The 21,259-nt window shown below is 41.3% G+C and overlaps 1 protein-coding gene across 1 annotated transcript in view; it reads right to left on the bottom strand.

The window, feature by feature from the left end:
• znf608 (zinc finger protein 608) overlaps nt 1–20,921 on the bottom strand; it is a 58,634-nt gene extending 37,713 nt beyond the window's left edge. The window contains exon 1 of the mRNA XM_078249832.1: nt 20,010–20,921. Coding sequence (XP_078105958.1) covers nt 20,010–20,921 — 912 coding nt within the window. The remainder of the gene's footprint in view (nt 1–20,009) is intronic.
• Nucleotides 20,922–21,259: the final 338 nt, after the last annotated feature.

Genomic DNA, 21,259 nt, shown 5'->3' with positions numbered 1-21,259 from the left:
CAGAACACAAGACAGTTACTAAGAGTTTACATGCAAAACACAATGTGCAAAATAATTGTTTTTCTCGATTGCATTGATTTTGTGATTGTTAGGAGCCAAAATCGCAATTAAAATTCTATTAATTGCACAGCCCTGCTGTAGCTTCTATGACTGCGCGTGACTCCTACATGGACACAAACGGTGCCTTCTTCTAATTATGAAGACGATCTTTCCCCAACAGTAACCAATCGATCAATCAGAAAAAGCTCACATGATTGATGTTGGCTTTTTCTTTTGTTTGGGTATGAGGAGTTCATTCAATTCAATTCAATTCAATTGTATTTATATTATCAAATCATAACAAGTAGTTATCTCGATACACTTTACAGATAGAGTAGGTCTAGACCACACTCTATAGTTTACAAAGCCCCAACAATTCTAGTAATTACCCCCAATTCATGTGGTGAATCCCAGAGTTATTGGTGATGTTTACAGTATTAGTCTTTCACTTCTTGTTCGGTGTTTTGCTCTCCCAGGAACTTATGCTGATTAAAACTCTGCATCACTGTTCTTGCCTCAAGCTTCTGCAATCATTGATTTCAATTGTGTCTCCAATATCTTGTTTTGTGAGCCCTTCAGTATCTGTGGCTGGGCAACAAAGAAAGAAAAAGAAACTCAAGTACTGCTTTCATTAAACCACACAGAGCACGGAACACACAGACCCAAATAACACTAAAATGTGCATGGACCCTGGAGCTGTGCACAAACAGAATCTGTCTTCCTCACTTTGTTTCAGACAATATCCTCCCCCATCCTGAGTCAGTTACAGAATCACCAGACGAACTACCAAACCTCTGTTTTATTCCACACAAAAAAAGGTGTTTTAGTGGATTTCTTATTTCCAATTCTCTCTGGCAAAAATCAGATATAAATGTCCCAAAACTGTTTGCATTATCTTGGGATAACAAAGTTGTTCTGTCGCAATAATATGATCAATATCTCCAGGGAACAAAACGGCTTTTCTCACAATAACAAGGTAATTATCTCAGAAAAACAAATATTGTTAACCATATTGTTAACACATTATCCAAAGATAATGACATTTTCTTGAGATGATGGGAAGCCATTAATTAGCCTACTTTTAGACTACTTCCAAGGCCCAGAGTTAGCATATCATTAGCTGATTACAATATTTTATGGGTCTAGAGTCTAGTTTAACATTAGCAGCTCTGCTTTGTATTTATTTGGGGTTTTGTCCAAGATGACTTTGTCAACTTATCAGGTGGTCCCAAGCAGCAACCTCCGGAACGCGCAAGTGCCAAAAGCTGCAGTTGTAATGTGCTGAGCACCTTGCGTTTTTGCAGGTTGCAAAACACCAGGCACATTGCACTGCCTTTTTTATTGGAGCCTAGAATTTAAAAAAAGAGCTGCTTGCTGCACCTTTTTTGAGGTAACCACCGCAAATGACTGGCTCTCAATTCATCCGATTAGACAATGGGAACAAAACGCAAATGACATTGGGCGCTTTTTAGTCTCGCATTGCCAGACCTACCTCAGCGCTGCGGAGGTAGGTCTAGCGAGTCCACACAACATTCCGGGATGAGACAAAAGCGTGCTCTGGTGTATTGGCATTTCTTTAAACCAATCACAATCGTCTCAGGTGATGCTGAGCAACTGCGTCTCTGCAAAATAGCCTCGGGAGGCAACTTGTTTTGGTGGAACATGTGTACGGTCAAAGGTTGTTTTAGTCGTGCAACAGAAAACTCAGATTGGACAGATAGTCTAGCTAGCTGTCTGGATTTACCCTGCAGAGATCTGAGGAGCAGTTAACCATAGTCCTCAGAAATCCACCGGAGTTTAGAATTACAACACAAAGAAAGCAGAAGGTGACAGACATCCGGCAGAAAAGATGGACATACGGCCAAAAAGATGGACATCTGGCGGAATTTCCGGCGGCACCTAAACAATCCCGGAAGTGAAACGTCGTGGATATAACTAGGCGCTTTTCTACTCTGAGTTAAGTATTTTCAACTTCAGTCATTCAGGCAAAACCTGAGGTCCTGAGCAACGCAAAAGCAGCAAGCAAAAAGCTTGACTAGCATTGAAAACAATTACAGAAAGGCACCCCAGGCTGAAAAACGTCACTCCTCTTCTAAAGTCTAAAGTCGCCATGACTCCTCGTCCTATCCACGGACTTCTCTCTTTCATTGAGCTGTGACATTTAAGCCGTGATAGTCTGGTAAATAATGTTCATTCAAGGCTGCCAAAAACAGAAATGTTAAGTAAACAACAATATTAGATGGGTTTTTCAATCCATCTCTGTCTAGACAAATTAAGTGAGTCACAGTACATCAGGTTATGTTCCAAGGCTGGGTTTCTAGTTATTTAGGATATTAAAAAAGTCTATGTGATTTTGAATGAGGTTTTTTTTTTTTACTTGTGAAACAGAACCTGGTCTTCCAGAAGGAGAGAAATGGAGTCATTGCTTGAAAATGTACTTTTTACAAATTTCAAGTGACAAATCTACCACTGTTATTAGTGAGGGTTTAACTGTAAGCACGGCCCCTCTCAGGTTCAAGGCTACCTCAGACATTTAGATAAATATGAAAAAACGAAAATCTGTTTCCACAACACTTAAATCTAGATAAAAAGCTGTGTGTTTACATCGATCCACTTCTGTGGTAAGAGGCAGAGGATGCAGCCGGAGAGAGGAAAACACATCGCAGAAAAATCTTTGAAGATTTGACTTCAATGTTTCCTTCGACTCACCAGAGCTTTGTGTTGATGTTGAATCACAAACGGCAGATACAGAGCTGGATTTACCCAAATTAATCAGGAGAAGGAGGGTATCGGGGGAGGGGGGATTGTACCAGGGGAGCCAGCTGAGTTTTCCATTAATTCTGCCTCTAAAATCTATAATTAAACAAAGAATTTTTTTTTATCTTTGGGTTTTATGCTTTTAAAAAAAAAAAACACATTTTAATGCGACTCAGAGACTACAGATAAAATCCTGTTGTATGTGTTCTAAAATGCCAATGAATAATTTTAATCAAACCAATGATCCAATTATCCATCCATCTATCTTTTCATCCATCATCCATCTTTTTATCCATCCATCCATCTATCTATCTTTTCATCCATCCGCCCTCTCTTCCAGCTCTGTTAATGGATTGCAGGAGTGTTTACAGAAGCTGCAAAACTGAACTGTGTCGACTTGTTTGATGAGAAATTGCTGTCTGCATTTATCTCTTCTTCTTCTTCTTTCTACTCATCCTCTCCTCTTCTTCCACCTATGCGCCATCCTCTACTCCTCCTTCTCCTTCGTTTACCATTTTCTCTTCTTCCTTTTATTCACCACTCTGCTTGTCTTTCCTTTCCTCCTCCTTCTCTCACTCCACCGTGCTTCTTAATCCACCTCCTCTGCTTCTTTTGCCTCTTTCCCTCCATGCTATCCTTCCCCCTCTCCCTTTCTTTCTTCTTGTCTTCATCCCCTCCTATTAAATCCCCCAGTAAGCAGCCACACTGGCAGTTTTTTTTTCCCAGACAGAAATCATCCCTGTCTTTATTGTCAGGCTGCTGAAAGAGGATGTATTGTAGTGTGTGTGTGTGTGTGTGTGTGTGTGTGTGTGTGTGTGTGTGTGTGTGTGTGTGTGTGTGTGTGTTGAGTGTGTGTTTGTGTGGCACATGTTTTGTGTTTTTTTGCGAATGGTAGCCATCTTTTTTTTCCCATTTTGTCTCTCCAGCTTTTCTCATCTCTCTGCTCTCTTTTTCCCCTCCTACAGTATCACTATAAGAGCACACACGCACGCACACGCGCACACACACGCACGCACACACATTCACACACGCACGTCACTTACCTTCCTATTGAATGACAAGCTCTAATGGCATGACATTACTCACTGCCATAATAACTCCTGCTGCTGCAAAACTAACAACCACTTTCTTTCCTTCACCAACACCAGCGCTGCACAATCAACCATTAACAATTATGTTCCCCCCAATTCTGCATAAATTAATCTCCCAGAGTTGTGAGTGTTTCATAACGACATAATTTTAAAGCATCTGAACTGAGACAGGCTTTCAATCTGGCAGCTGATGTAACACCAGAGACTGTTTTAATATACAAGAGACTCAATCAGGTTACTACAAGGAAATCTGTAAGATGGCAGAGTGAACTGGTCAATCACAATAACTGCCACTGACATCATACTTACAACATACAGTACAAGAGCAAATGTATGCTTATTGAGACCTATTATCTTTAATCACACAACAACCCCAGATGTGACTGTTAGCTCCCAGATGTTGGACTGCTAATCCTGTCTTCTAGAAATTGTGTTTATATCCAGCTAATATGCAACAGTAAATATGTTTTGAAGGAAACGTAATACCTCCCAGATTATGTTTTCTATCAACACGAGGACATGTTAATTAAACATATTTGCCAAGTTGCAAAATGTTAATTAAACTATATATTTTATAAATATTTAGACACTTGGTTTAGGTTAGGGAAACGTCATGGTCTTGGTATATAAATAACTAATATAAATATTCTAAAGTAATTTGAGACAGCACAAGTTTATTTTATTAACATTTAACAAAAACTTTACTAATCTTAAAGGTCCAATATGTAATATATTTACTGTAATAAATCCAAAAATGACCCCAATGCGTCATCAGATATTAAGGAAACATGCTAAGTTGAAAGACTATCTTTTCTGACAACAACACTAATGCTAGTATTTTCTCCTTTTGAAATTTCCGTTCCGTGACAGAATTTCTGTTTGTGTTTTGGCCTGTGTGTTGGCATTAACTGCCCAGTTTGACAGCCAGGCTGGGTTGCCAGATATACATATACCTGTAAAAACGTAAACCCAGCGCACTACAGCTGTAACGTTAGTACAGCCATGAAAGCAGCAAACAAACGAACAGCATCAACGTTGTTTAATGTTTCAGTTGCGTGACCAGAGACGTAACAAACCCTGGGTAAATACTGGAGATGTATTTGAAAGATGGAGACAGCTTAGAGCCCAAAAGGACGCAGAGTTGGCTAATTTCCTCCTGAACAGGTAAGCATTAGCTTCAGGCTAATTTATCACGGCTACAAGGGACGGGCATTTTATGTCATTTCAACATTCGTGTAGCTACTCACATTGAATTATATAGCTACAGTACCCACGTTGGTTATCTTGCAAAATCAATTGAGACATAGCCAGTAAAGTGATCTCGACTGGTCCGGGCTAACGCCACCATGCTAACCCTGCTAACTGCTAGCTAACGTTACCGGAGGACCAGGCAAACGGGCCACGGCTGTTTACAACGTGTAGCCTGTTCAGCGGCAGTAGCCGGCAACGGTGAGTTATTTTAAGCCAAGAGAGGGGGGCTGTAAATTGGAAAGAGAGGACCGTGAGTTTGCAGTGTGTTTAGCAGTTCTCACCGTAATTCTAAGCAGAGAAAGTGTGTCTGTCCGTCAGGTGGAGAGGACAGCGAGGTTGTTGTGTTTTTAGCGGCTCCTACCGCAATTCTAAGCCTAGGAAGTGTGTCTGTCGGTCGGGTGGAGAGGACAGCGAGGTTGTTGTGTTTTTAGCGGTTCCTACCGTAATTCTAAGCTGAAAAAGTGTACCTGTCAGTTGGGTACAGAGCTCCGCGTTAGCACGGGCTATTATGACCAGCATCTAACGTTAGCTACTACGCTGTGCTGTGAAGTAATGTCTGGCTACGTGAGACAAGCGTCTAGCAACATTGTTGTGGATGCTGTGGTCTCAGCCTGGCAACCTCCGTGAACTTCGAGTCTGGGGAGGAGGGGGCGGGGGAGACGACTCTCTCCAGTATTTTGAATTTGTACTGCACTAACTATCTTAAACACTAGCTGTCAGTATTACATATTGCACCTTTAATAAAGAGTTTTTGTTCCCTAAATGTAATACCCGGTGTCCAGCTCTTTGTAGGACACTGGTATATCATTATATATTTTGTTTATAGTGTCAAATTATAACAGAAGTTATCTCAGGACACTTAGATTACTTAAATTAGGTCTAGACCACACTCGTAATAAATAGACCTAACAATTCCCCCCAGGAGAAAGCATTTGGTGAACAAATCTACAATAAGTTTGGCAAATCACCTAAAATACTGTAAGTAACAGCTGACAAATGATTGGCAGGCCTTTTAAATATGTACATATTTTGTATATGTATAATTTATTTGATGTGATTATCTTATCCATAAATCTAAATTTGTTTTCCCGTAAAAACTGAAAACTGACTGTTGTCTACAGACTGTGGTGTCTAATCATAACACACAAAACTGGAGTTGTATTTATTTGTTTTTAACATAATATTTCTGGTGCAGTTACACATTGCAGCAAATGTAGTGCAGCTACACCTTGAACAAACAGATGTGTGTAGCCCATTGATGCTCAACATCTGGAAAAACATTATATTAGACCTGAGAAAATCAAGGTGTTATGTACAAACTCTCCTTTGTGCTGTGAAGAACGCTTCAACAACACATACTAGCAGCTTTTAGCCACAACTGGACCATATTTCCTCAGTTATATTTCACCACACTGATCGACTCAGATGAAAGAATCTTTAATCGGATTTTAGATGAGAGAACTAGAACCCCGATGTGTGTAGAAAGGAACAAGATGTTAGGAAAGCTGCAGTTAAATAAAATATGAAAGGCAGCAGAGAGGAGGATACGAGGTGATTCCTAGAACGACAGACGCTGGCTGTTTCCTTCAGAAGTGGAGGCTGTGGTGAATGAATGCAGAGCCGAGCGCGTGGGCATAACGTCGTACCATGAAGCCCTTTCACACCAGCTGGCATTGATACCTAATGGACTCTCAGCCTCCACATGGCCTGTTGTACTGCTCTGAAAACACACTTATCTTCTGTGCCTCCATTAGAGAACAATGCTGTCAGCGCTGACTTTTAATCCTCGTACGCTTGTTCTTCTTCTATTGTATTTGAGCGTCTGTCTAATTACCAAGTCAAATGTTTCTGCCAATTAATCAAAACGCCAATATATTGAGCAAATATTGGCATTTTAGTCTCAACCACGTAGCTCTAATGATGCACATGATTGATCACATATTTATTGTGGGACTAATCATTTTTGACTGGTTACACTACACCTCGTTATGAAGCTTTTCTAATAACTACAATTTTTGGCATTTATTTTTCCATAACATTTGCAAAACCTCACTGTGGCATGCAGAAATAACAGGAATGTGAGTTACAATTACATTTCATGGCAATCTGAACATTGGTTTTTATATTATATAAATATATCCAACTGGCCTTTTTTACCATGATGGTACTGCTAGAGGAAAGTTCAGGGCGCCACCAAAATCATTCGGGATCTCACTCGGGGAACCATGAATATCAACAACAATTTTATTAGGAATCTAGTCCATAGTTGTTGAGTATATTATATATAAAGACCGTATAGGTTATTTACCACAAATCGACTGAGCTGTCCCAACATAAGGATAAATAAGATTCAGACGGGTGAGGTTGACAATCCAAAGCTAACTATGAGACAGATGACATTTGGTATTTTTAAAGTTAACATGACTTTCATTTGGCTGCAATCTGGCACCAACACTGCAGTTTCATTTTGTTTCCAGTATATTGAAAGCTGTAGGCCTCTAGCTTTACAGCATTAAACTGATGGTAGAAGTAAATAACACCAGAGCAGAAACAGAGTCTCCTGTTTGTGCTGGTCCACAAAGCCATGCTGAGCATGGTGGTCCTGATCTGGGTGCGTTCAGGTTTGACGAGTAAATTAAAACCTGTGACAGACAACTGGCAGACAAATCTCTGCCCCATTATCTGAAGAGACTCTGCCCACACTCAGATAGAGCGCGTTGCACAATGGAAATTGGTAGAAGGGCACCAATACATGCAAATTTGCCAGGGACTGATGCTAAGGCAATTTGTGCAAGCTGAAAATGTTTCAACTTGAGAGAACAAATGTGTACTTATCGTGGGGCTTCATGAATCTACTATAAAGATCATTTTTTGGGGGCTTTCTCCCTTTATTTCAGAGTGACAGTGGATATACAGGAAAGGTGCGAGAGAGATGCCGCTGCAAAGGACTCAGCCTACATGGGCCGCACGCTCTTACTGGGTGAGCTAGAGGTCGCCCCATGAATCTACTTTAAAAAGAAACACAGACATTAGGAAAAAAGAGATCGACTGAAAGGGAACTGCAGTTTCTGCTGAGGTCTCAGATCAGTCTGAAGCTGAGCTGAACACAGACACAGCAGCCCTTCCCGTTCGACAGAACTGTATTCTCAATAACATATCTAATGAAAGTCTGCCAAAGTCCAAACTATGATTTTTTACTAAACTTAACCAAGTAGGTTTGTTTCAATTCATAACGTTAAGCACGTGTTTTAAACAGCGACTGTTTCACAACGTGCGCTGGTCGCTGGAAAATTGAGTTACCTTCAAAACGTTAATTGAGAATGCAGTTTTGTTGTATGGGAACATCATTTTTAGGGAGACATGGTTGAACACAGACACGGTAGGTGCCTCCTTCTACATTGGTTGTTTTGGCGACACAACACGGTCAAACACATGGTCCAGTCAAATTTGTCTGAATGATTCAAGGCAAAACATTTATTTGCTTTCTGTCTAAACACACCTTAACAGTAATATGAATCAGAATCAAAATATGTTAAAAAATGTAAACTGAAGCTACAACAGGACGAGACTATATCTAATGGGAATTGATTACATGAACATCTTCACTGACTCTGAACATATTGCTTGTTGAAATTCACCATATGAACCCCACCATGTTTATGGGGTGAAACGGGTTTTGTTCCGAACTAGAAGAACAGAAGCCTGCAGATCAGTGGCGGCTGCTGGTCTTTCAAAGAGGAGAAGCTTATTTTCGGCCTACATAATAGAAATTGTCCATTTATTTATAATAATATTATAATAATATATATAATAATAATAATTATTAGTCTAATAATGTATAATATAATAAGTATTATAATAATTATTTATAATATCCGTGAGATGGTTTGTCAAGGTGCATGGCCAGCAGTACATTTTCTTTGTCACGGCACTTCCAGCTAACTTTGTCATACCAGGAGAGCTGAAAAGACCTGTTACTTTGCCCTATCTTTTGCACTAAATCAATCTTAGGTATTGATCTGCCCTGCTGTTTAATTCTAAGTTTCTCCTCGTAAGGAAGACTTTCAAATGGCTTTGCCAAAATTAGGTCGACAATATTAGCATTGTCTGCCATCGTGTGCAGTTTTTCTGCTGGCTAGTTCACCCCTACGACACTAGCCTAGCTGTATGAATGAATGAATGAATGAACGAACGATCTAACAAAACATTATTAAACTCGGAGAAGGACATGTGGGAATTAGGTTAAACTGAAACAAGGAATGTGCTGTATAATTGTATGAAATGTATGATGAAAATTGGCTAGATGGGACTGAGCTGTGAGCTCGAATAGCTTCGGCGACTTTTAATTACAAAATCGCTGTCAATCAAAACGAGATGCATTCTTTCGACAGACCCTCCAATCATCACGCAGAAGCCCAGGGCCAGGCCAGCCCACTGCTCCATTCACCCCCAGAGACGCTGAGCGTCCGTGGGCGGGACATAATCGCAGCATTTATCCAATGACCGTCTAGTTTCGAAGCACTGAAAAAAACTGTTCAAAGCAGCCCCATTGAAGTCAATGGACGCTAGGCTTCAACAGGGAAATGCACTGTGACGCTACGGGAATGTATGAGAAGGAAATTGAGTCAGTCGACCTGCTATATGTAGCTGATTCTGAACGAACTCGTCTTCGAGATGAATGTGTTCTAATGCATTTTTAGTCAATAAAATGTTAACCCAATAGTACATATTTGACCATTCATTTTTTGACAGTTTAAGGGAAGCTGAGCTTCCCTTGCAGTCTTAAAGAAATTGCGTCTGCTGCATATCTCCATCATAAAGTTCTCCTCAGGATGGAGAGAGGAACTGCGGCATACTGAGATGTTAAAGAAAAAAGAAGAAAAAAGACACCATCAAGGTCACCTGCTCATTTTGAAAAACTTCTGAAGCTTCAGGTTTCTTTTAAAATTCACCAGGGGGGGGCTACCTCTGCCTTCTGCCTGTCTGATTTCCATGTTTCCAGCCAATAATCTCCTGTCAATCACAGCACAGTGGAGGCGACACACAAGACCAAAGCAAAACTCCTCCACCAGCAACAGTCTGTGCTGTAACTAGGGGTGTAAATCACAGGTTTTATCACGATACATTATTGTATTGATTCTTTGGACAACGATATGAAATTTGCTGATTTCTTAAAGTCTGTTACGCTACAATTTTGATTTGATTCAATACATGGGCCTGCGATTGATATGAGACGATACATATGCCCATTTAACACAGTTACACAAAAAAGCCACTAAAATATGATTTGACAATTTTATTACCAAGGTCTTCCAGACACTTAAATTCAAAACAAACTATTCTTTTTAAAGGTACTATGACATGCTGCTTTTTGGATGCTTTTATATAGACCTTAGTGGTCCCCTAATACTGTATCTGAAGTCTCTTTTATATAGACCTTAGTGGTCCCCTAATACTGTATCTGAAGTCTCTTTTATATAGACCTTAGTGGTCCCCTAATACTGTATCTGAAGTCTCTTTTATATAGACCTTAGTGGTCCCCTAATACTGTATCTGAAGTCTCTTTTATATAGACCTTAGTGGTCCCCTAATACTGTATCTGAAGTCTCTTTTATATAGGCCTTAGTGGTCCCCTAATACTGCATCTGAAGTCTCTTTTATATAGGCCTTTGTGGTCCCCTAATACTGTATCTGAAGTCTCTTTTATATAGGCCTTAGTGGTCCCCTAATACTGTATCTGAAGTCTCTTTCCTGAAATTCAGCCTTGGTGCAGAATTACAGCCACTAGAGCCAGTCCCACAATGAGCTTTCCTTAGGATGTGCCATTTCTGTGTCTGTAGCTTTAAATGCTATTGAGGAGGAGAGAGGGGGGGCAAGGTGGAGGGTGGGGGTGTGGCCTTGACCAACTGCCATGCTTTGCTCGTTTGCAAGCCATGATGTCTCTCTTTCTCATGGACGGCTAAATTCTCTGGGCGGGCAAAGCAGAGAAAGGGGAAGTAACCTTCCTCCTTATGACATCATAAGGGGCAGATTCCAGATCGGCCCATCTGAGCTTTCATTTTCTCAAAGGTGGAGCAGGATACCCAGGGCTCGGTTTACACCTATCACCATTTCTAGCCACTGGGGGACCATAGGCAGGCTGGGGGAACTCATATTAATGTTAAAAAACCTCATAAGGTGAAATTTCCATGCCATGGGACCTTTAATAAAAAGAGTAAATATAAAGTGTGAAAAAATAAATTAAGGGGCATGTATGCATGTATGTATGTATATGTATCGATATTTTCACTTTGCATCGATGATATTGGATCGTGGATCTTTGAATCGATATATATATCGATTGAGATTGATGTATTGTTACACTCCTAGCTGTAACACTGACATTAAAGCTGGATTTTACACTGAGCTTTAAATTGACGCTTTCCTTCTTTAGCAAGAGGAAGAAAATGAACAAGGTCAAATACAAGAAAATCGTCTTCAAGGATTAAAAAATGGTCTTCAGTCGCTCTGGAATAAGCATGACCCTGAATACATCCTGCTCGCTCATTTGTGAGTCAAGTCAGAAGCAGCATTATTTCTGGTTTTGAATTCAAAACATGATTCTCCCAAAAGCTCATGGTAAGCAGCACCTTTTGAGACAAGTTCCCATCAATACCTGAACTGAAAGGTTCATCTCTCTTCCAACAATATTCTAATCAAAGTACAAATCTGGGGTAAAATTAATGATTGAGCCACCTCTTCTAATACTGAAGTTATTCAGCCAGATACATCTTCTATGTGCTGTGCAGAGAAGACTACACTCCAAAATCACTTGAATTACTAACCTGGTAAATTGAATATTGGATTTGGATATTCTCGCTGTTTCACTTCCTGCCCAGCTGTGTGAACGGCCCGCAGCTCGCGCGAAAATTGACCTGGCGCGTATCTTTAGCGAAGCGGAGAGACGCTTCACACACGCTTCTGGGACGAGCCGTGACGTGGCTCGTGGATTATTAAGCATTGACTTTTGAGGAAGCCAAATCCTGATGAACAACATGATGTCGAGCACAGTGTTCAGATTCTGCAACATGCAAGTAGTTTGTAGTTTCCTCCCTCATAGAGAACAGAGAGAGTTTGTAAACCGTGAATCACTAATCAATTAGCAGATTGACAGAAAATTTAAACGCCAACCTTTGATAATTAATCGTATGATCTTGCTTTTCCATGTGAAATTGGCAAACTCCAACTTTTGTTATTGTTTTGATTGAGAGACCCCTAGTGGCAGAGAATGACATATTTTATGTTTTAATATCAATGTTCTAGTCTGGCACGATCACATATTGAGTGATTCTTTAGTCACTTTTGTGTGATTGACATTTGTCATAGTTTTACACAGAGAGGTACAGACCCTTTTAAATAAAATGCTCACTCCTTGTTAAATTCTGTGGGTATGACTCACAGCTTAACACAAGTCTTTGCACATGACAGATCTGACGTCTCAGCAGACATGAGTCAGATCCCCGGCGGGTTTGTCCCCGCTAAGAAATCCACATCAAGAGTCAGGAGACAGCAGACATTTTGTGCCTTGAGAAAAAGTGTTGTGTTTTTGAAATAACTAATTGAAATAACTAATTGTAAGCACGACGCTGACTGACGTTTGCTCCAGCCAATATTCTGTGAAAATGAAAGGATAAACAACATCAAAGTGCTGATGATTATCAGGTGCAGACTGGACACGTGTGGGGTGAGTTTGAATCCTGCTGAGGGCCGCTGACCTTTTGTTTGATGATAAGACGCTACAGAAAAAGAACGCTTCACTATTAACTCCTGTCATCACCAGAAGATAAACAACCGCTAATAAACAAAGATTTATGGTTGCATTTTTCTCTTTAAAATGCCTATTTTCATATCATACTAGGTATTAAGTGCTAATTAAATCGTGTTAAATAAAGAATTTACCGGATAAAGAATATTGTGAGCCAAAAGAACAAAAAAAAAATCTTAATTCACAACATCCCTGTCTTTGTCACACTGTAAATCTATGTTGAATTAAGAGGTGTGATTAACATGGATTTTTCTCTCTCGTCTTTTTAGCATCATTAACACATCAGTGTAATGTGGTGAACGTGAGAAACATGAATTGTCAATGAACCTCTGTGTTGAAAGTGTCACCTGAAAGATCTGGTGACGCTGAATTTTAAGATCAAATCAACAACTTTAAATAATAATTTTGAATTTGCAGCATAAAGAACTTATCTGTGTTTCCCAGCATATTTTTTTCTTTATTCTTAATGTGTTCACGAATATGAATCTGATGTTTTGACTACAATGCGGACATTAAAGCTTGCTTTCCTCAGCTGTGAAATTGGGAGAAGCTTTGGCTCAAAATAATTTGTGTTACATCACTGCTCAGCGAGCGTCGCTCCAGGCTGTTGATCACCGACATGACTTGACATGAGCTTGCAAACACAAAGACAAAACCATTTTAATTACCTGATATGCCTTGTTAAGTACATCTTGATGCTCATACTTTTGTGTTTCTACTAAAGTAAACATTTGAATGGAGGGGTCTCATTTATAAAACTGTGAGGGAAATTTGCGTCAGAAGTGGCGTACGGACAAAACATAGGATGTGAGTACGCACAGAAATATTCGGACTTATAAAACCGTTCCCACGCACGTCCTACGCCAGATTCCCTTTATAAATCACAATCGACTCTACATGTGGCGCAGCTTTGCCATAATTGTCCTTAAATAGTCAGTAAAACGCCCCAAATTAATATTCATCCATACCGACATCATGCACGCTGCATGATGGCACTGCTGGCACTGCAGGAGGACTACGCCAATTGAAGAATCAGGAGAGAAAGAGGCTTCAGGGACCATGACGATGATCTATGTACTGAATTGGGTCCAGTAGAGAGGGCAACGTGCCGGGACTGGACTGACAACCATCCCGGTCCAAATACAGGTCCCCGCCACTCTGGGGGCAACCGGCTGTTTCCAGAGGGAAATGGCAGACAGCTAAGTGTTTTTTTTATAAATATAATACATAATCTTTAACTTCATCACTAAGGCTTGTTTGGATATAATATAAAGTTCTGTTAAATCTTATCATATAGGTCTGGTATATCGAAGATGTCCCTGAGTACTGTAATGCCTGCCAATTTGGAGGGTATTATTAATATAGGTAGTCTATAGATCAGGTTTCCCTACACTGAGGGAGAACAGGCCGAAAATATATTTTGATTTGCAGCAATTCCCGAGCATCTGACGAAAGAACAACGGCCAGGGTCATTAACATAGTTATCAGCATTTATGAGGAGCTTTGCATTGACTATTTATGGTAGAAAATGGCCGTGTACATGGCGGGAAATGAGGCTGATTCACATATGCACACTTGTAGGTAATCTGTGATTTATAAAGGGAGCATTGCTTACAGGTGTGCCTAAGCAGGGTTTTATCAGTCTGACTTTTTTTTGGCGTACGCCATTTTTGGCTTTTGGGCGTACGTACACTTTTAGTAAGGATCTTACGCACAGTTTTATAAATGACACCCCAGGGCTGTAGTCAAGTCCACCTTTGTCGAGTCCAAGACAAGTTTAAGGCCGGGACTAGTCGAGACCGAGTCAAGACCGAGTCCAAAGAGGTTCAAGTCCAAGTCATTTTATTTTTTTTGAGGAAATGAGGAAAATGTGCAATATCTGATACCGTTGTTGAATATCGCAATTACGATATTACTTGCGATAAATAAACATATTAAAGTGTACTCAGTTCTGCATTTCTGCTGCTTTCAATATTCTGCTAAAATACAACAAATTGAACAGTGAAATTAACATAAAAGGCACCACTAAAAAAAGAATGACAGTTACATTTTGCAGAGCAGTTTTCTACCGATATTCTCTTTCAACTAACACAAAAAATCTCTTGAGTGTCTATCTGGATATGTCACAGCCTATCGCGATGTGTGTATTGCGCCACTTGATATTGCGATGACGATAAACAAACGATATAGTGTGCAGCCTTGTAACTGTCTACTTGTAACAGAGTATATCTACACTGTTGTATTGCTACTTTTAGTACGTCTTCCTCCTCTGTATTCTGGTGAGGTGAATAATAACAGCTGTGATGCTGCTATAACACTACGCGAACCTCTCCTCATCACTCTCCGTCCTGATGCTCGCTCACTCGGGATCAGCTGTTTACATGCGACATCACACCCTGGTCGCACCTCTCCCTGAATAAACTAAACACTGTCATAGTCGCCATGGAAACCCAGCCTGTACAAAACCTGTTAAAACCCCATCAGGTAAAAACGGGATGACTGACGAGATGCTGTCAACACAGCCGTCAGGCGAGCTCACCACGGTTACAGTAAACAGGATACGATGTTAAAACCACTCAAGAGTCCTGAGGAATAACCGGATACTGACGTGCATGTCAACGCTCCTGTGAAGTGATCAGAATTTATGATAAACCAATCGGATCCAACAGAAGCAGGATTTGTGTTTGTTGATTCATCCTCATCCAGCCTGCAGGGATCCACACTGACAGACAGGAAGTGATAGCAGAGCAGTCGCTGTCATTCACCGAACAACCCAAGTGCATCTTATTATCATGCAGATGGCAGTCTGAGTTTCAGCAGCACAAGAACTGCTTTTTATTTCTGCCAACGAGGCTGCATCAGATTTTAAATGGAAGCTTGATAATTTCAGTGGTTTTTTTAAAGATCTTTACATCTTTTCTTTGTATATTTTTAGCCATGAGAGCATTAGCAGCACAACTCCAATGCGGGTCAGTCATCCCACCACTTTGGCCCCGACTGAAATATCTCAACAACTATTGGATGGATTGTAATGACATTTGGTTCAGACATTCATGATTCCCAGAGGTTGAAGCCTACTGACTTTTTGGTGATCCTCTGACTTTTCCTCTAGCACCATCATGAGGTTTATTTTTGTGGTTTTAAGTGAATTGTCTCAGCAGCTTATTGAATGAAACACGACATGTGGCTCATCATTCATCTTCCCCTCAGGATGAAATGTAATAACTTTGGTGACACTCAGACTTTTCATCTAGCACCATCATCAGGTCAACATTTTGATTTTTTCATTAGGTTTTGGTTTATTACCAAATACCTGCATAACTAATGACATTCCCATCGGCCTCAGCTGGATTTCGTGTTTAATGCTAATTAATTACCAAATGTTATAATACTAACGTGCTAAACTAAAATGGTGAACATGGTGAACATTATATATTCAGCATGTCAGTATGCTAACATTTAGCTCAAAGCATCGCTGTGCCTAGGGTGACCAGACGTCTGGAAAAATTCGGGACCTTCCCATATTACTAGCAATTATTGGACAAACCCAGACTTAGATAAGTAAAACATTAAATACAGATCGTTAGGAAACATAATTTTGGTGTTTCCCAGAGACGGGCACTGTTATGTCTGTAACTTACATGAATTATGGCTGTTTTTAGCCATACATTAGTGCCATCGCTGACATTGGTGTCCCGGGACAGCCAAAACACGTTACTGCAGATACCGGGAGGAGTGGGGAGTGAAATACCCGTTGACCATTGCTGCTTACGAGATCCCAAAAAAGCATCTGCAAGTCAGAATTTGGCATTTTGCAAGGAGGGGAAGCAGAAAATAAACTTAAAGATGAAAAAATACGTTACACAGCCTGTGTAGACAGCTGTAGGATTAAAATATAAGCAGATCTATTCCATCAGATGTGCATGAGACGGACTGAAAAACGTGGCTGAAACGCCATTTTGTTAGAGCAATATTGGGCAATATAGAGAAAATCAAATATCCCCGTGTTTTTGACCAAATACCTCGATACCGATATTGTGGCGATATTGTAGGGTTGACAAATGGTGCTTTCACAAAATATGCACACAATGAGATTTTTGATAACTAATCATCAGTTATGTTGATATAATAACTATGTGGGTAAAGGCAAATAATGGAACAGCTAGAACAGTCTGTTGGGTTCAGAAAATGACATCACTTTACTGTATTGCAGCCTTTAAAACCAGGAATAGACAACACTTGTGTCATATCAAGATATTACAATATCCAAAATTTAAGACGATATCTAGCCTCATATATCGATATCGATATAATATCGATATATTGCCCAGCCCTAATTTGTGTAGACACAAAAAAGGCTATAAGGTATCACTTTTAACTGAGGACGCAAGGACCTCTGCCTTATCTGTAAAATATATTTCATATATGGTTCTGTATAGTAATTAGAATGTCAATTGTAAGCGTTGTGTAACATCCAGGCTTTGTACAACTACATCATGTATTCAGCGCTTCTGTTCCTGTCAGCAGGGGTGTAACTATTTAATCCAATTTCCATTCAATTTAAATTAAATGCATCATCAAGTCTCACATTCTTGAGTTGATTGAGTTGAATCGTACAAGAAGGTGTTACAGCTCTAAAGCTGTAAAAATGGAAACAGAAATGGAAGTGTTTTAAGAATAATTAAAACACATCCAGCTGCTCACACCAAGGTGCGAAATGAGAAGTGACGTTTACGAACTTCAGCCTCGATCAACAGCAACTCAGCAACTCAGTTTGTATGTGGAAATGAAGAGGAGTGCAGACATGAGCATGTCAGAGCAGGTGGACAGCAGTCTGGATTGTGTTTAACTAAAAAGAAATGTTATGTTTTTTTCAGCCGCCATACACTTCTGCGGTTTTCAAAGCCGAAGCAAAGACCACAATGACAGTGTAGCGAGCAGTGCGTTCAACCAATTAGTTGTAGGAAGGGTTCATGTTGATGCCTGCAGGGGCGACGGAGAGAACTGCCAATCATTGACCAGACAGTTGACTTGAAAAGGCTCCTTTCCCAAGGAGATATCATTTAAACATTTCCTGACAACAACAAACCTGAGCTGACATTTTTACAACGTGGGTCTAACTTATAACCATTCATTAGTTGAAACTGAACTGTTTTTTCCATGACAGGTGGAAAATATCTGCCATCAGGAGGGTCTATAAGAAGACACAAAAATTGTGCCCAAGTGTTGCAAGCACTCTCTTTGACAAAATAATGAATAATGAATAGTCCGTCTTTTATTTAAAAAAAAGTCTTTCATTTTTCCAAACCCTTAAAATGCAATTTAACTCTAAGTAGTATGTATCTGTCTTGTTGCTTCTATCTCCCACGATTCAAATGTTGGTACTGATACCAAAATGATATAGCCTGGGAGCCAACCAAATCTGCGAGCTTGTGTTTTATTTGGCAGATGTGTCTGCCAGAACAAATAAAACTCACATTGCTTAGCTTCCGTGTCGGTACTCCTGTCTGCTTCTCTAAAATGGGGGCGTGCCGACAGCCATCTAGGTAATACACTGACTATGGATAAGTACCTCATACAAGCCCACTTCAAAAGATTTAAATGATCCCTTTAATGTCAAATTTAATGTCAGATTTTAGTGTTTCAAGGTGTAACTGCCTCTGAAGCTCCACTGCAACCATCACAGGACACTAAACTCTTCAGTGCGTCCCAGATTACTGTTGACAGAGAATGAATTACAGTCACTATAGAGCTCAGGGGGAGTGTGTGTGTGTGTGTGTGTGTGTGTGTGTGTGTGTGTGTGTGTGTGTGTGTGTGTGTGTGTGTGTGTGTGTTTCACAGCCAAATGGGAATCCTTCAGATCAACAAATAAACAAAGCAGCCGGGGCAGGCCAGCGTTCCTCCTGTCAGCAGCATCTGCCAGCAGCAGGGAGGATGCTTCGGTTTTTCCTGCCTCATCTCATCCTGCGTTCACACAAAGAAAACAACCAAAAAAAAACTCCTTCCGGACATCCTTCATAGGTTTCTTTTTTTTTCTTCTTTCTATCTCTTTTAGACTCTTCCAGCCTATGTCTTCTGCTGTCACGTCCATTTCCTCCCTCTCTATCAAACATCTCTTTACCCACTTCACCTCTCCACCCGTCTTCCTCCATCTTAGTCTTTCATGCGGATGACTTATTAAAACCCCCAAAATGATTTCACAAGTGGCAACATCCCTGCAAGACCCTTAAAAACAACTCAAAAATGGAGCTCAGAGTGGTTTGTTAAACCTCAGCAGTGCGACCTGTCAACCTGCAGTAATTATGTCTTATTTAAAAACATTTTTGACCCGCACTCTAACACCTGATCCATTTTGACATGATGGGTATTTTCCCAAATTAAATAAGCAAACAAAGCCTGTGCAGATTTAACAAAAAAAAAGAGCATTTACAGAAGAGGAACATTCTTATTTCCTCAAGCCTTTGTTGAGTTGCTGCTGCACATGTAAATAGTTGCTCTCTCCTTTAATCTCCAGCAAAAACAAGGAGGACTAGATTAAATGGTACTGAAAGGAGGAGGAGAAGGATGGAGATGGAGGACACACTGCTGCGGCTGCCTCCCATCTCATCCTTCTCTCTTAATCTCCCCTCCAAAAGAAAAAAAAAAGACAACAATAAAAAATCTCATCTCTGTACATCAGCACGGTAAATATCAGCAGACAGACAGGGAGACTGGGAACAATGACACCAGCTGGGCAACAACAATAGGAAATAAATATCATGTGGCAGGGAGGCAGGCGGTCATCCCTCCACCTCCACCTCAATCTCCATCCATTTAAACATTCCTGCTGTGTGTCTGCTGCTGTACAGGCGTCTTTGTGGCCTTCACACCTGCATCTGACTGATTGTGTGTGCTCTGAATATCAAAACTATTTCCTTTCTACCCTTTTATTTTAATGGTTTCCGCCTTTAAATGTGAACATGATGTTTAACATATAGATGAAGCAGCTGCAGGTGTGAGGTGATATCTGATGTGTTTGTTTTTGTGTTGTTGATTTATATTATTGGCCTCCAGACAAAGCTGCTTACCTTCTCGGTTCCTCTGTGTTTCTTGGCCGCCGGCGTGTCGTCATGCTGCCGTCTGACAACAATAGCGCTGCCGCCGCTTTTAACTCCACAATCCAGCGCAGTTTTATTGGCAGCGCCGCCGCCGTTACTCCCGCTATTATTGTTATTGTTTACGTTGTTAATGTTGCTATTATCTCCCATGATCCTAGATTCCGGCGCGGCGCAGTGGCAGTGTCCGGGGCCGTCGCGGCACAGATGATGCTCGGGCAGGGCGGACGACGGGAGGAAGAGGGAGGGCGGAGGAGACGAGCCATCGCCGGGCTTCTCCTTCCTCGTCCGGACAGGAGGAGCGGCGGAGTCCCTGTCTCTTTCCCTCTTCCAGCCCCGGATCACGTTTTTCCCCTTCCTCTCCTCCTTGCCTTTGGCGCATGTCGCAGGTGAGGCCGTGGTCACTTCGGACACACCGTTGTTGCTGCTATCGCTCCTGCCGCCGCCCGCGTCTCTGCTGACCGCTGAAATCATCTCCAGACCTTCTCCACCTCCACCAACGCTGCGTCCTTGAGCCTCCCGACGCTGCTGCTGCTTACCGACCCCGACGCACACCGCAACGGCAGCCGCTGAGAGATCCGCTGCCGCCGCCTCCGGTTCCTCTCGTACCTCCCGGCCGGCTCGGCTGCGTTTAAGCGCGGATCTCCTCGGCTCCGACCCGCCGCTGCCGCCACCGCCGACAGGTCCCCGGGTCTGGAGCGAGGGCAGGGCCGCGTGTCTGTCGGCTGAGCCAGCGGCGCTGGAGGAGGAGGAGGTGATGGAGATGGAGGAGGCGGTGGAGGAGGAGGAGGAAGAGGAGGAGGAGGAGGCGGTGGGGTTGGGTGACAGCTCCCTGCAGTCCGTCACCAGCCCTCCATTCTCCCCAGCTCTCAAGAAACGGTTCATCTCCTCCTTTCCTTGTGTCCTTTGTCGATCTTCACAATAATCAGCATTCAAGTCATTGTCAGCCCGCCGCAGTGTGGCAAACAGCACCGAGCTATAGGTGGACACATGCAGGTCTGTTATAGGCTGCCGGATCAGGCCTAGTCCGTTACAAACTACAACACAGGATGAATGACAGCTAGGGATTTCTGACAGAGACAAGAGGTGCTTGGTATTATGTAGCCCCAGGTCCCATCTGAAATAAAAAAAAATAAAGAAATGTAACATAATAATGAAACACAAAAACTAAAGAACTTCCATCACACTGCAACATCTGTATTCAAATAAGACAATATAATATT

This window comes from Sander vitreus, chromosome 5 (assembly GCF_031162955.1).
Source record: "Sander vitreus isolate 19-12246 chromosome 5, sanVit1, whole genome shotgun sequence".
Taxonomy (NCBI): domain Eukaryota; kingdom Metazoa; phylum Chordata; class Actinopteri; order Perciformes; family Percidae; genus Sander; species Sander vitreus.
The sequence above is the reverse complement of the archived record's forward strand: the minus strand, read 5'-3'. Positions and strand labels throughout refer to the sequence as shown.